The following is a 17456-nucleotide window of genomic DNA, read 5'->3' as shown; positions in this document are numbered from 1 at the left end:
TTAATAAGGAAATAGCAGATCATGTAGCTTTTGTAATTATCCACCAATTTCTTAGAATTAAACACTATCTACAGATTTGCACTGTCAGTTTAAATCTATACTGGACCTAACTATGCCACGTCCCCACTGTGCTGGTGNGTAGCTTTTGTAATTATCCACCAATTTCTTAGAATTAAACACTATCTACAGATTTGCACTGTCAGTTTAAATCTATACTGGACCTAACTATGCCACGTCCCCACTGTGCTGGTGTTTTTTTTTTGAATCAGTTGTACTTGCAATAGTAGTTAAAAAATTAAGTAAAAACTTCAACATAGTAGTTAATTGAGTTTATAAAATTTAATTCAATATAAGAACTTATAAAATCTATGAACTGTATAAGGCATTGAGCTACAAAATCCTCAACATTTTGAACAAATATTAGAAATACTTTCAATTTTTATAATATCTCAAGCAACTTTTGTAATGTTATCAGTTTTCTCAGTCCTATATATTTCGTACAAGAGAGTAAATTCTGCAGTCATGTATATTAAAAATATTTTAATTCGATAATTTATAGATATAAAACTTGAAATTCATATCTTTATTATTTAAATTAAAACCTTATAACACACTATTTTTTTAAGAATATTAATTTTAAACAATATATTACAATAATAATTAACTAAAATTTAATAGGGATGTTCTAATTATCATGATAGTGCATGTTGAACTGACTAATTATTCTAAAGTTGTATGTGTAATAATATCCAATGGAATAAAATACACAAATTAATATAGTGACACGCTATATGGTATAAACAATATGTTTTTAACATTTAAAAGCTCCTATGAAAATTAATGTTGTTGATATACCTAGATTTAGAAAAAAAATATCTAGTAATAGATATTAGATTATTGCACATGGAAAGTTTTATACATCAAGCAACAATGTTTAAAATAGCGTTTCCAATGACTGAATTTTACAATTCAATAATTTATTTGATTCACATTCATTCACCCAGTAGTCTTCAACAAAAATACCTTAATTCTAAGCAATGTTTTCATAAAGAATTATTGAGTAATTAAAAAAAAAAATCACAAATCAAAAAAATGTATTGTATTTTTAACAAAAATTAAAATTTTATAGTAAAACTAAACAGTATTTTTATTTTCCATATAAGAATTTTCCTTTCAAACTATCTCTAGTTTTATTAATAGGTAAATTTTCTGTTATCTGTCTTTGTTCCTCTTGTAATTCTAAAAGTTTTCTCTGATTTTCTGCAAATATTTCTAATGGATTGTTAAATTGTTTATAATATGCTAGTACTTCTCTTACATCTTCTACTTCATTTGTGGCCACTACATTCAAAAATTCAGCTAATTGAACAAGTTGTTGATCACTGTCATCACCTTCCCATTTTGGTAAAACTAATGCATTGTCCCTTTGTATTTTTACTGATCGCTCATCACAATCAACCATAATGACTTTAGACAGATCTCGGTTTAAGCGTTCTAAATTTTTTACATGATGCCCATCTATATAATCTGTTGCATTTTTTACAAGTTTATACATAATCAACTGATTTTTATCTAAGTTTTCAACAATTGGATAAACATTGAAGCCATTTGATGCAGTAAATACAACAATTTCATAGTGTTGACTAACTCTTTCAAGAAAATGGTCAACATTGGGTCTTTTTTTGAATCTCCACCCTGTTGAGTAAGTCCATTCTGGATGAATTAACAAATCATTTAATTCCAGAAGCAAGGTATATTTTGGTTGGTAATAAGGGTATGGTAAAGGATCAGGTAACAATGTATCATAAGATGGAGCCCGCATTGACTCAAAGAAATTTCTTACTGCTGAATATCCTCTTTTACAAAGCCGTACAGGATAAATACTGTTATCATTCTCTTTAGATTTATCTGAATCATCTTCGGAAATAAGAACAAAGAGACCTCCACTAAGTAACATAAAAACTGAAGCACCAATAAAAAAAAATCCAATTTTTAAATTTTTTATAGCCTTTTCTTTTTCTTTTTGACGTTCATCATTATTTGAACCAAATAAATCTGTTTGTTCAGATTGTTTTACAGAATCTAATGTATTATCAGCACTTTTACTTCCAGTTTGTAAACTGTAGAATTTTAGTGATGAAAACTGTGGTATCCTCAAATATTCTCTCGATTGGCATTTGTAACATGAAACACTGAAAGAAAATGGTCTACATAGTCTTGATCCACGGAATAAAATTTGCGCCATAATTATTCTTTAAAATAACTATTACACTAAACACATTATATTCGTTAAAATCTCGCACTATTAATCTTTGACATATTATCAATTCTCATATTATTACCATAGCATATATCAATGCGAGTCCGTTGATAATGTCTATGAATAAGCCGCATCTGGAAGAAATGTTTTGTTTCTTTTGGAAATAAATTTGACTTTTTTTTTTGTCTCTATATCGATACACCGATACCAATCAATGGGACTTACTTTTCCTTTTTGCAAATTTTTTTGGTCATAATGATTTTTTGCAATTCTCGTTTTTCAAAATTTCATGGAACACAAATCGTGCGTTCTCTTTTTTCGTGATGCCACTTGCTCTTCTATCAATCGTTGGTCCATTTTTCGGCTGTTATCACGTTTGTCGTGTATCAATTCGTTTCCCTGTTTTTATAGAATGTTAGTGAACTCTCTGAATATTTTTCTATTACTTTTTCATTGTTTTTACGCTCCCCGCATATTTAGGCATGAAGATTTGTTCGGTGAGAGATGCAAGATGAGAGAAACAAAAACAAATGCCTAAAAAGTATTGATCGCATCGGTAAGTATAGTGTCCTTTGTCGATTAACAGTAGTTATGTTGTTAATCTGATTTTGTTTTCTAGGTGACTGATGATGATGGCTGTTTACGGAGCCTAACTGTATGTAGTTTTCTTTTGTCGCTGAAATAGTTAATTGTTGTTCCAATAGTCAATTTTTGAAGTGCCTCTGAGGGAATTTATTGTTTCCATAAGGATGAATATTAATAGTAATGACTAAAGTATATTACAAATATAAAAATTGTTTTTTCATTAAAAAGAAATAGACGAAAACTATCAGTTTTTATAATATGTCATCTTTTGAATGCTAATGTTTCGATAAATCTTAGCTTCCTACAGTTGTTATCACTATTGGTTATTTTTAGAAATGATGCTAAAATAATGTGTAAGTAAATATTTTTTTAATTTATTTCAGGAAATNGCTAAAATAATGTGTAAGTAAATATTTTTTTAATTTATTTCAGGAAATCAAAATTTTTATTGATCTGTATTTTTTAAATTTTCTTCAGATTTATAAAAATAATGAGTTAGTTAAAATAAATCTTTTGTCGACATATGTTATTGTTATAGTCATCAAATTTTGATGTAATTGGAATATTCATGTTTTAAAAATCTATATAAAAAATCAAGGAGTTTAGCTTAATTATTCTGCATACAATTGAATTTTTTTATGTAAAATTGCTGATATATACAGAATGATCGGTTTATCATAAACCATTCAATTTCTCACAAAATAAATAAAATATTGAAAAAATTATTTTTGATTACTTTTAATTACATATAAAACTTGATTTATCAGCTAATAATTATTTTTTAGAATCGTACCTTGTAACTTAAAAGAGTGTCAACTATATTTTTTTAATTAATTAATTTCTATAATGGAAAATTATCTAATTAAGAAAATGACTAGTTGATAACAAATTTTGGACCAGTATTTCAAATGTTATTAACAATTAATGGATGTAATCTTTTGTTGATCTTATAGTTTTGAATGGATTAGCAAGCTTAATCCATCAAAAACTATTAATTAAATATTTTAATTATGAAATTTAAATAAAATCTTTAGTTAAATTTACAAAATCCTCAAATTAAAAAAATAATCTTATAAACTAAAAGTTCTTTTTTAAATTTAAATACTCTAAGTAATTATATATTTCACTATGTTTATTTTTCAAATGAATTATCTAGTAAACTGATGTATGTATACGTTTATTATTATCATAACATTTAATATTATTACAAATATTATTATTGTCACATTTTTGTTACTTATTAAAATAATTATTTTTTGTTTTAGAGTACAGTACATGCTACTATTGTAATAAGGATCAAAGGGAGTTTTTTGCTTTTTTATTTAGAGAAGAAAACTGGATATTGATCTTAATATTGTTTCTTTCTAATATTTAATAATCATAATAGTATGTTTCACTGTAATTAAATAATTATATATAAATATATTTTTTTTTATACATTTATTTATTATCTATATTAAACTATATTTTCCACATAAATGTTTATATTTATTATGGTGATGAATCTAAATAGTAAGTTAAAATAATGTGTAATCAACTTTATCCTTACTGAAATTTCAACTAATCTTTATGTTTAAAATATTTTCAAAAAATAATAATAAATACTTAGTAAACTTTTATTATTTGATATTTTATTTATGATTTATTACTTTTTATTTTTATAAAATTAAACGATTAAACATAGCTAATTTATATAAGAAAAATAATTTTTTTTATTCTCATTTACTTTAAAAAACTTTTTTTTTAACATTATTAGTTCAACTTAAACAAAATTTGTAATAGTCTTATTTAATATGACTATTAAATAATTGTAACATTAAATATTAATTTAAATTAAAATAAAAATAACTTATAGAAATATTCTGTCATACATATGACAATAATTTTAAAAGAAATTACCAAAACAAAAATATTAATCCTAGAATATCTCTTTGTATATATTATAAACCAGCAATACCAATAGTGTGTAATAAATGTTGGATTTGAATTGAAATTCTCATATTGATGATACAATCAATCACATTGATCTCTACTGAAAAAAGTAAAAATCATTTATAAAAAATTTTCAGTGTTACAATTTTTTTAAAAATTATATAAAAACCTAAATAGGAAAATGAGGTTCAAAATGAAAATCATATTTAAAAAATTTAATTAAAACTAATGTAGAAGATGTTACTAATTTTTTTAAACGATTATAGCTAAAAAAAAATTTTTGATAAATTATCTTGAAGTCAATAAATTCAATAATCGTAAATTATGATACACGTATTACGTGAATAATAAAATAATTTATTTCAACTAATTAAAACTACATAAGCGTTTTAATATGATACGTGTCCAAGAATTATGTGCAAAAATAAAATCATGATCCAACAGACATAATTTTTTTAATTGACGCATGACATTGTTGAATTATTAGTTGGATTGTTTATTCATCAATTTACCGACGAGAATTTTTAAACGAAACACCGTTGTCGCAGGGACCTAACCAGAATCCCCCTTTTGTTTAAACAAAAGATTATAAGCATGCATTGTTCTATCCTGTCTACAAAACATAATAGACACGCGAGAGCCTCTCATTTAGTGTTTATACTATTGAGTGCGTGGTTATAATAGTAAGAGTGCAATTTTTTTATTTTTCTTTAATAAAAATTCTTTTAATTACAGTTGAAAATCCTGTGGGTTACGTGCCGGCGTACACGTTGGTCACCACTATGGGGGTCGACGGAGAAGCCGTGAGGTAAAAATAATACTATGTATTTTTTATATTTATTGTAAGTGAAGTCTAACAACAAAAAGATTAAAACTTATTTTGTAACATTAATCATGGGAAGATTATTTTTCATTTTTTGGTAAATTTACCTAAGTTTTTAATCTAGCTTGATTTAAATTACACTGTCATTGATAAAATGAATATTAAAGATTGAAATACTAATAACATGGACAGTAAACAAGGTTAAAAAAATCTTTTTTCACCAGCCTAGTACAGCTTGATGCTATTTAATTAATTAAAATTACTGTCATAAATCGATTTTAGATTATAGAAATCAATTTCTTAAACGAGACAAAATGCTGAAACGGTTTTTTTATTATAATCGTATAGTACATTAAATAAGCTATAATTTGATTTAGTTTTGAATGATGTTGATTTTAATACTAGATTTAATGGACAATAACTTCTGATTATAAAACTTTTAGGTACTTTTCTTTTTTTATTATAAAGTACATTATATTAACAATTATTTAATGTAGGTTTAAAGAAGTCAATTTTTTTTTGGGCCACTATCAAAAAAAAATGAAACGACTTTTTAGTCATCTAGTACTTTTAATAATAATTGAATTAAAAAAAAAAAGTATATTACTAACAAGGTGAATGTCTGAAGTATTGTAATTAAAAAATTTCGTAATGATCAGTCTAGCCTTAAAAAGTTTATTTCTGTATAAATAAAATAAATTATAGAATTTTACAAAAAAAAAAATATAAAACTAAAAGTATTAACATCACATTTTTAATCTTTTTTTGGGCACATTTTCCTTTATTACAGGAATTAAAAGATATTTTTAAAAATCATGACTCCGAAAACTCCAACTAGATACTATTTGTGTTCTTTTGATGTACCACTTTCCAAAATCTGATCCAGTAAAAATTGATTAATTTTAATTGTTGATAAAAAATAAAACATGACAGAATTAAACCATTAGTTTTTCACACGAGTATTTAAGGTAAAACACAAATTTTTGTAAATTGAATTAAAGCATTGTAAATAAGGAGTTTTAAAATAATTTATCAATTGGTGTAGATTGAAAGAGGCAGCATTACTTTTAATTGTCCCTCAAAAAAAATGTATGTATATAATAAATTTAATTCTATGCGAAGTAATTTAAATATAATTAATATAAAACAAATTATTCTGTTGATTGAAACACTAGGGGAACTTAAATAAATTAATGAAAGTTCAAATATAATGGACTGTTCGAATTTTAAAAAAATTTCTATTTATTTCTTGTTTAAATAAATTATTAATATAAAATTATATTATAAGAGCTATTGTTGAATAAATCACCGTATAAAGCTTTGAGCGTCTATATCAATTTTAAAAGAACAAAATGTGATCTGTAGAGGTCTTTTAATGCAAATTAACATTTTTGAAGTGCGAAGGACATACTTCTAGATAAAATTGACTTGTGAATTTCTGACAGAAAATAGTAAAAACCTTTTTCTATAAATATTATCAAAGATCCCGAAATCCCATTCTTGTAATTTTTTAATATTTAGAAGAAAAAAAAACTACAGATATGATCTTTTTACTAATGAAAAATTACCCTTAGTTCTCCACAAATGGCGTTAGGTTAAATTTCTTGGAGTATGAAAAAAATAAAACAAACGTAAGGTAGAAATTTAAACATACTTTTCATTCTACATGTTTAATGATAACTATTGTAAAAAAACATCATGTAATATTTACAATTAATAACTTATTATATTATTAATGTTGAAATAAATGCTTGTTTATTAGTAATGCACAAGTGAATAAATGATATTCTTTAGCAGTCACTAAATTTACATCCTGTTGGCTAGTTATTAAATTGATTAAGTCAAAACGTACAAATACATTAGTGTGTAGAACTTGAGTATAACACATTTTAATAAACGTTAAACTACCTTAAACTACTAGACGAGCAACTTTAAAGTTTTCAATAAACAATTTTACCATAGACCTTAGGTTTATCTCAACTGTTAATGACAACTGAACACGTTATATTTCTAACAAATGTTTTATTATTATATTAACTAAAAATGTTATAAAAAAAAATTCATCGTCATTTTATAATATTTTACCATCATTACAAAAACATAGCTTAATATTTACGTAGAAGTTATTTTTTTGTGTTTTGTTGTAATGTCCTCAACGGATAAATTTTAGTTGGACAAACGACGTGTACGATCAAAACTGTAATAATGAAAACGCACCTTTGACAAATAAAACAATGGATACAATACCAAACACATTAAATGAATCCTTGTCTATTAAAGAAGAAATTGTATTGACGCCAATATTAAATAAATCCACATTAAAAAATATGCCACGTGCGATGAAAAGAGGGTCAACAATAGAAGATTTGCATAATCATTGGAGGAAAATGGGATCGTAAGTATACTTTCAAAATTGTATAGAGTTTTGGAAGTCTTAATATAATCAGTTCTATAATATCAAAATAATAGTCTTGGAATTTTTTTAAAAATTTTATTCAATTTTTTTTAATTAATATCAATTAAATCCAGCTGTATACAATCGAGAGGTTAAGCGAATAAAATAATATTTTATTCACTAATATAATTATATTAATTTCTATTTTTTGCTTGTTATCTATAAATTACATACGAAAATTTAATTTTGTTTCCCTTTATAGTATTGGTTCATAGTACATACTTTGTGCGATGAAGTTAAAAAATAAAAAATAGAAACTTATAATATTATACTCAATGTTACTAATATGATTTAATAAACACCTTTGTATGCATTTGATAAAATAAAATAAATTATTGTACAATTCATTCAGTTTCTGCCATAAATTTGTTCATTTATTTTTAGACAAGCCTTGGCTACAACCTTATCAGCACTATATGGTAAACTTTTAGTTGTCATGGGCATTGCATTTCCAATGTCTGAAGTTATATCAACCCATATTCCTCATTCATTCTATGAAGTAAATCAAAACTTCAAATTTAAATACACTAATTCGTATATACAGGTGTCCTACCAGGTTTCGACATCTTTAATAACTTTTGATCCAGTGATTATTTTGCTTTACACTTTATTTTTAATATATATGGATTGATAATAATTTTAGGATAAGTGCTTATTTAGTTACAAGCATTGTAATACATAGAAATGGTATGTAGCGTGGGTGAGGTGCACATTCATCAGTACAAGCTATACCAACCCGTATTACATACAAGATGTTCAAAAAGTAAGGACACAGGTCGATTGTTACAAACAGTGACAACAATAGAAATCCGTTTCCTTACTTACTAAACATTCTATATTTGCAAATCGAGTGGATATGTAGAATAAAATACTCACCCTATATAAAATGTATCTAAATACTTATAACTAATTTAATACTTATCCTATCAACCCATTAAATTTTTTATAAGAAAATAATTAAAAAATGACTATTTTAAAATTTAAAAATGATTTTTATATAGAGGACTATAGTAAAAAAATGCTTTTAACTTAGCTTAAATTGAAAAAAATATATAAAACATAACAATAACGCAGGATATTCACTAGATAAAAGTTATTAAAGATATCGAAACGTGGTGGAATTCTCTGTATATATAATTAAGTTAATTAATTTATTGCTTAATTTATTTTTTATTTTATTTATTTTTTTATTTAAGGGATATTACTTGTATCTCTACTTTGGGAGTATGTCTTTCTTATTTTATATGTATGGGATGCTTCTAGAAGGTAAACCGACAATGAAACCTTCTAATGATGATAATTATGGTGAGATATTTTTCATACTATATGATTTTGTTATATTTTTATTTTGCTATTTTCATAAATTACTGAGTTATTAATCTTTTTCCTCGCCTTAATCTCAACTACTTGGGGTTGGCCACCTTATCCTAAACTTCCACTTGACACGATCTCCCACATCATCTACGCTCACATCAGCTGTCCATATATCACATTAAATAGCATCCCTCCATCTCTTTTTTGGTCCTCCTCTACCTCTTTTTCATTCAACATTCATTTTTAAAACTATTCTTACAGTTTCCGATTCTTCTCTTCTCATAACATGACCAAACCATCTAAGTCTATTTTCTCTCATCTTATCCACGATTGACGCTACACCTATACTCCCTCTTATACGTTCGTTCCATATCCTATCTTCTCTAGTCACTCCACTCATCCATCTAAGCATTCTCATCTTTGCTGCACTCATTCTCTGCTCTACTTTCTTATCAACCACCCAACACTTTGAACGATACATCATAGCTGACCTCACTACAATCTTGTAATATTTACCTATCAGCCTCATTGGAATTCTTTTATCGCATAAGACGGCAGACGCTTCTCTACACTTTATCGACCCGCACTTAATTCTGTGTCTTACATCCTCGTAAATACCACTGCTCTTTTGCCTAACTGACCCTAAATACTTAAAACTCCCTCCACCTCTCCAATCATATCCTCGCCTATTATCACTAACCTCCTCATTTCACCTACCTCGTGTTCTCTTTTGTCAAACTCGTACTCTGTATACTCTGTCTTACTTCTATTTATTCTTAAACCTTTTTCTTCAAGAGCTGATCTCCACACCTCTAGCCTTTGATTAATTTCTTCCCTATTTTTTCCTAATAACACTATATCGTCAAAAAACAACATGTATTTCTCTAGTAATTTCATCCATCACTATAGAGAATAAGTATGGGCTTAAAGCAGAACCTTGGTGCACTCCTACCCGAAAACCTTCTGTTATTCCTCCTACTCCTACCCTTTTTACTCTGGTATAAGTGCCATCATACATATCTTCTATTACATTAATGCACCTTTTTGGGACTCTTTTTCTTATTAATACCCACTTTAAAACCTCTTTCGGTACTCTATCATACGCTTTCTTCAAATCTATAAATACCATACACAGCTTTTTCTTCTTTTCCCTAAACTTTTTTATTAGTTGCCTCACACAAAAATACTGGCTCCATTGTTGACTTATACTGAGTTATTAATAATAACTTTAATAAGTAATTTTATTCACTCATGATAAAAGAAAATGATTTTTTTTTTAGCTGACTCAGATAGTGAAACATCATCTTCAGGTGGTTTAGAAAGTGAAAGTGTATCCATATGTTTTCAGGAAAACGAAAAAAGTGTTACTAATCATACAAAAGCGACTAGTATAGATTTAAATCACTGGAGCCATGTCCATCATCACAGGGGTCGAAGAAATTCTAATCATTTGATATTACCTTCTACATTTCAACATTACGGTAGTTTTTACTTAAGAATGGGAGCAGTCGGTGGGTAAATATGCATTTTTAAATTGCATTTTAGCTATATAACTTGCAATTGTAATAAATTAATCTAACTTTTGATAATTTTACTAAGTGTTGGAGAGTTACTAACTAGTTATTTATCATTTATTTAAATTTTTTTATTGTTATTAGCTAGAAAGTTACTTTAAATTCTTAAAAAAAAGTGTATTCCTTTTAATTCAAATTAATATTACCTAAATTTTTAAAATTAAACTAATTTAAAAGACATAGGAGCAATTTGGGTTGTCAAGAGAGTGCTTAGATCTCCTAAGTCTGCTGCAGTCCCTCTAAAAATTATGAAAATGACATGTAAATTTATATGAAAACATTTTTAAGGAGGGGAGAAATTAAAATTATTAATTCATATAGTTTTTATTTTAATCTTCAAAAAAAAGTTGATTAAATTTCTTAAAAATGTATTAATCTTACAACATTGTTGTATGGAATGGTAAGAGACTTGAAAGTCTTAGTTTCTATAATTTTAAAAAAATAAACCTATGTAGAAGGGTAACTTTAATAATGTATGAATACCACTAAGTTTTTAACTAAAAATTTTAAAAACTGATTGTAACAAGTTGTAGTTAATAGTTTTTATAACAAAGGAATTATCTAAATGCAGATTTACTGTAGTATTGAAATTTTTGATACAATATTATTAACTATTCATTCATTGGAAATTTAAAATGTTCAACGTGAAATAATTAATTAACATTTTTGTGTTAGTAAACTATAAATATTTCCATTTATTTATTCTATAAATGGACAAAGGTCAATACATGAAATATAAATGTAATTATAATATAATAAATATAGAATATTTTCCAAAAAACAAACAATTATTATCTATATGAGGGGAATACAATATATAAATGAATAAAGAATATTAAAAGATGTTCAACTCTTAACTGCTCATTCACTAGTAAAACCACACTATTTCATAAAAAAAAAAAAAATTTTAAGACAAGAAAATGATATTTTAAATTCTCAAAAATGTTTTTTATCCTACGTCCAGATATGAAAATCTTTACTGTGTTTATTAGTTTATATTTATATTAATATAAATTGTAATTATGTGATATATTCATTTAAAGCGTTTGGTATTGGCAGTATGATATACTCAGGACTAGAATTCGGGCAATATTTTGAATTAGAGCCAGCAACTAAGTGCCACAATGTTTTATTGGTATTAACTCCGGCAACTCGAATGGCTTTCATTTTCATTCAAATGTATTTTATATTTTTAAATGATGAGGTAACTAAATGATTAATTTGCTTATTGACTACATTAAAAAAATAATATTAGTATTTAAGTGTGTTTTTCTACTACTGGTAAAATTCCAAAACTAAACAGTAGAGAAAATGAGTTTTAGATAACAAATAAGTGCAGAACGACAAGGTATACCATGTACGGTTAATATTCACAAATTTTACATATCTTTTTTTTTATATTTATGTAGTCACTAACGTTACCAGTAGGAGGGCATGTAGCAATAGCGTCTCCTTAATTTTTTAACGGCTAAAAGATAATTTAATTTCTTAACCATTTTTGCCCTTAACGTTTGGATTTAAATAGGTTTAATTATAATAAATATTAAATAATAAAGAAATATTAAAATTAACATAATATAAATACATAATATATTATGCTCAATATGCCACTGTTATGATAATTTAGAGTTTTTCTTTTAATTTGTTACTTTAAACAAAACTAAATGTTTTAATGTATTGTTTTATTAAAATTTCATACAAATTTTTATACAGCAACAAATGAGAGTAACGCGACATCGTACGTTAGCTAAATTTGGTTTAATGCATATGATTGGTACTAACTTATCAGTGTGGCTAAATGTGCTCGTTCAAGAAACTAAACATGAAATATTAACTTTTTACAATCCCGAAGACAACTCGATTGGTATAGACAAACACCCTAATCAATTTTCTGGTAAGTTCATTAATTTCAAGAGATATATAAAAAAAATTTCGGAATCACTTATCAACTAGAGATTGGCTCATGTTTTTCGAATGTTTGTTTTGCTAATCATTTTATTTTTTCCTTCATCAGAAAGTTTTGCTGATGAAAAATTTGCATTTAATATTATTAATTGAATTCGAGGGCTTAATGGAACACCCAACTTTTTCAAAAGATAATTTCAATTTTACTTTTTAATTAAAAAAAAAATGTTTGTAGTATTCAAAAAGTTGGCGTCGTCTACAACGCAAATGCCTATTACTTCTACATTAGCCACCAAGATAAAACGCAGTTTAGCCAAAGGACCTCATCATATATATGAATGCCGTCGGACAAATATTATAGGATCGTTGGTACAAAACGCTAGTCCGTTTTTATTTCCGTGTACCATCGAGTACAGTTTGATATGTGCGGCTATACTATACGTTATGTGGAAGAACATTAGCCGAGTGCATGCTGAAAAATATCGACAGCGAAAAGAAGAACAATGTGAAAATCTAATAACACAATACCGGAAATCACCACATTACTATTCGGTGGACTGTGCACAAGCCCACAAAGGTCTATTCGTCGGTATTTTATTTCTTGTCCTTACCATAATATCACTAATTCTATTTTTCGTGCTCATTTCAAGACCTGAGCTTATTACCTTTGCTGTTATGGAGGTTAACATTTGCGAGCTTTCCTTGTACGGTATGACAACTTTAGCTACGATGGTCGGAATGATTCAAGTAAAATATTTCGTTTTTTAATAATCAAATTATCAAGTCTTGATTTGCTTAAAAAATTTAAATTATTATTAGGTGCGACAGCTTAAATTTGACGGACTTCGCAACTTGGAATTAGACAATATTTTGTTGGTCGGTGCACAAACGGGTTCTTTTATCTACAGTACTTTTACCATAATAAGCAGTCACTTCACAAAAGAGAACAATACCAATCTGGCGCTAATTACTGCGTCAGCATCGCTAGTGCAAACATTTTGTCAGACTGTGTTTATTTTAGATGCTTCTAGGCGATCATGCGTTACACCTCATCAGATTCGTAAAAAACCCGGCCGAGAAATAGTAACGTTCTTGTTGGTCAGTAATTTGGCCATGTGGGCCATCAACACTCTGGAAAAGTCTCGGGCTGATTCTCATCCAATCCAATTGCGTTTTTATGGTCCATGGGCTTGGACTATTATCACTCACGTTTCTATGCCATTAGCAATATTTTATAGGTTCCATTCTACCGTTTGTTTGTGTGAAATATGGAAGAGAGCTTACAAAATTAAAGCGCCTTACATGTAGTTTTACATTTCGACAAGAAAAAAACATATCCTAACTGTAATGTTTATGATTTTTTGTAAGTTTATTTAAGATGCAGTTCTTAGATATAATTATAAGATATTATCTTTAAAAATAGAATCAATTGTTCGTGTTGAAAATTAATTTTTAAAGAAGGTATTATAAATTATTTTTGTTAAAAATTTTACTTAACTAGTTAAAGTAAAAATCTTTTTTTAAAGAATTATTTTTGTTCTTTGAATACGATATTTATATTTATTTATCATTTTTTTTTTAATCAATGTGTAATCAAGTTATTTATACTGGTGACTGGCCAACTACTTGGGGTCGGCCACTCGTGTTTTAAACCTCCAAATGACACGGTCTCCCACATCATCTATACAGAATTTAACATATCACCCTTTAACTGCATTCAACCACCTTTTTCCCTTCGACATTCATTTCTATAACCATTTTTAGAGCTTCCGATTTTTCTTTTCTCATAATATGACCAAACGATTTAAGCCTATTTTCATACGTCATATCCACGATCGACGCTACTCCTATTCTATCACTCGTCACTCCACTCATTTGTCTAAGCATCCTTATCTTTCCTAGACTCTACTCTACTTTCTTGTCAACGCCCAACACACTAACCTATACAAAATAGTTGGTCTACAGTCTTTTAGAATTTACTTTTTGACTTAATTGCAAGTGTTATTAATTAATTAAAAAATAAGTTCAATTAATTCGTTATTGACCGTATATTGAGTTTAAATTAATTCTACTTTTTTTTTTATGTCCTACTTATTTTATTAATTATAGTTGTATTAAGTATAAGATTGGATCTCTCTTTCTAATAAAATATTTTATAGTAAACTTTTCTTAATCCAAGATACATATAAAACGAAATTTTAAATATACATTACATACATTGCGCAATGTATATAGAGATGTTGAAAATAATTATTTAGCTTGTGTCATAATGTTATTATATTATATAATGATCATAAACAGTAATAAATCTCACTATAAATGATCATATAAGGTACACTACCCTTTAATTTTTGTCAAATAATGATTTTTTCATAAAAATGTACGGATTAAAAGTTGATTTTTATACAGGATCCGTAGGAACAACTATATTGGTGATATAATATATTATCTTTATTAAACGAATGTATTAGCTATTACATGTGTTCAAATGGTGTGCTTTAGTGATTCGTGATTTAAGTTTGAACGCCTAAGTCGAAAATTATTGATATGTGAATTTGATATATGAAAAATGTCTTTTTTAAAATCTCAAGATTAAAGTCATAACAACTTCAATTATTATCACTTATATCTAGTCTATTCATTTAATGGTACTCAACTGGTAAAGCGTCGTGTCTCGGTTTGAAAATATCCTGGTTCGATTCCGTAATAGTAAGTTATGTAAGTTTTCCAGTCCTCTTTGGCACAACAAATGAATTTAATAAATGAAGTTAAATAAAGTGTATAACTTATACAATTATATACTTTATAAAATTATAAAGTGCATACAATTTAATGCATTCTTAAATTTTATAAATTTCTATGGCTTCCTAGATTTTATGCATTTCTATGGCTTCCTAAATTTTATGCATTTCTATGGCTTCTTCAATTTTATGAATTTCTATGGCTTCCTAGATTTTATGCATTTCTATGGATTCCTAGATTTTATAAATTTCTATGGCTTCCTAGATTTTATGCATTTCTATGGCTTCCTAGATTTTATGCATTTCTATGGATTCCTAGATTTTATACATTTCTATGGCTTTCTAGATTTTATGTATTTCTATGGCTTCCTAAATTTTTTACATTTCTATGGCTTCCTAAATTTAAAGCACCTTAATGTTGTGGTATTATTTATGGAAAATTAGAGGGGTATTTGCTTCTATTGAAAAAATTGTTAAAAAAGAAAATTACAACGAAATGAATATTGGATCAAAATTTATTAGTTGTCTGTGAGATCTATTTCATCCAGAAAAAAAACCTCAAAGCTTACTCCTAACTCTCTTATGCTTTCCACTTTAAAAATATCTAAGCAAATTGAAATGGTATATATGAAGACGTACAGTATAAAAAATCCGCCTATGAATATTTCAGGAGTAAAATTACAAATTCAATTTATTTCCTATCTAAAAATTTAGAAGAGAAAGCTATTTTTAGTAAATAAAAAACTTTAACATTAATTAAATTAAAATTAGAGATTTTTTAAACTTTATTATCTCTTTTGAGTATAATATAAATATTTAACTAATTTTATAATTAAAAAGGTTCCAATTATGACAATGAATAGTTTATAATAGTCAGTTTCTCTTATTGTATCACTATATTTTTTTACTATACCAAACCGGTTAAATATTTATGTTGTCATTTAAGAAACTTAACATTGAATCCAATTTAAAAAATTACCCAAAATAGTACTTAATGCAGTGACAATGGAATTATCGAGAATCTTCGCGACGGATAGGCAACACAAAATGCATATAGCGCGAATGTTCTCGATCGCTCCGTAAGAGAATCTTCTAGAACTCAACACAATATAAAACGGTGTGACGTAACAATAACGTCAATCAGTTAGTTGGCCAGTCGTCAATTAATCGGTTAAGTAGTTAAGTACTCGTAGTGCATTAATATAATTTTTATATAAATTTTCTTAGTGTTTTAAACAATAAACCATCTACATTTTTTCTGTTATATAAATTAGTGTTTTTATTTATTTTAAATCAACATGTGAAGCACTAAACTTAATATATCAATTGAGAAAATTAAAAGAAATTAAGTGACTGACTTTTAAATAACCAATCTATAGAAACAGATCACAAATAATATTCGATAGTTTTAATACTAAACACACCAGTGTTAATATTCAAATGTACATTTAAACTTTTGTCAAAAATGATTTAAGATTAAGATTTACAAGAATTGTATAAGTTGGGATCTATATCATTGTTTTATTTTTTTTGAATATGTACTGCAATTACAAAATAATTCAGGTAATTTTATCTTGTATATTGATTCACACTGTAAAACAATGTATATGTATCGAATAAAATTATTTGCAGTTTTTTCTACTTGAAATGTTAGTATTTTAGTACATTAAATACTAGTCCTAACAGTTTATAAAAAAAAAACACTTAATGATTTTATCATTGTTAACGTAAAATTATAAACATTTTTAATTATTTTACAATCTTTTTATTAAAAAAGATTTTCCTCATGTGAATTTTATGTAAATTATATCATTTATTTTAATGAACAAAAATTATTTTTATGTTGTACATTATAAATATATATAAA

The 17456-nt window shown here is 26.4% G+C and overlaps 2 protein-coding genes across 3 annotated transcripts; one reads left to right on the top strand and one right to left on the bottom strand.

Annotated features, from left to right (window-relative positions):
- Positions 1-940: 940 nt before the first annotated feature.
- Positions 941-2405, bottom strand: LOC126898492 (mitochondrial import inner membrane translocase subunit TIM50-C-like). Its single transcript, XM_050672558.1, has one exon. It carries the CDS (start codon positions 2243-2245, stop codon positions 1148-1150), a length of 1098 nt encoding a protein of 365 aa, XP_050528515.1. The 5' UTR covers positions 2246-2405; the 3' UTR covers positions 941-1147.
- Positions 2406-2444: 39 nt separating this feature from the next.
- On the top strand, positions 2445-16333 carry LOC126898491 (proton channel OtopLc-like). Of its 2 annotated transcripts, XM_050672557.1 has the most exons (12): positions 2445-2816; positions 2880-3034; positions 4111-4231; positions 5513-5585; positions 7771-7995; positions 8440-8554; positions 9252-9360; positions 10650-10880; positions 11987-12147; positions 12657-12837; positions 13084-13595; positions 13668-16333. In XM_050672557.1, exons 4-12 carry the CDS (start codon positions 5560-5562, stop codon positions 14154-14156), a joined length of 2049 nt encoding a protein of 682 aa, XP_050528514.1. In that variant the 5' UTR covers positions 2445-2816; positions 2880-3034; positions 4111-4231; positions 5513-5559; the 3' UTR covers positions 14157-16333. The 2 variants fall into 2 exon arrangements, with proteins under 2 accessions (XP_050528514.1, XP_050528513.1); XM_050672556.1 differs by lacking the exons at positions 2445-2816; positions 2880-3034; positions 4111-4231 and adding an exon at positions 5287-5444.
- Positions 16334-17456: the final 1123 nt, after the last annotated feature.

The sequence above is a fragment of the Daktulosphaira vitifoliae genome, unplaced genomic scaffold (genome assembly GCF_025091365.1).
Source record: "Daktulosphaira vitifoliae isolate Bord-2020 unplaced genomic scaffold, ASM2509136v1 Scaffold_2, whole genome shotgun sequence".
NCBI lineage: Eukaryota > Metazoa > Arthropoda > Insecta > Hemiptera > Phylloxeridae > Daktulosphaira > Daktulosphaira vitifoliae.
The sequence above is the reverse complement of the archived record's forward strand: the minus strand, read 5'-3'. Positions and strand labels throughout refer to the sequence as shown.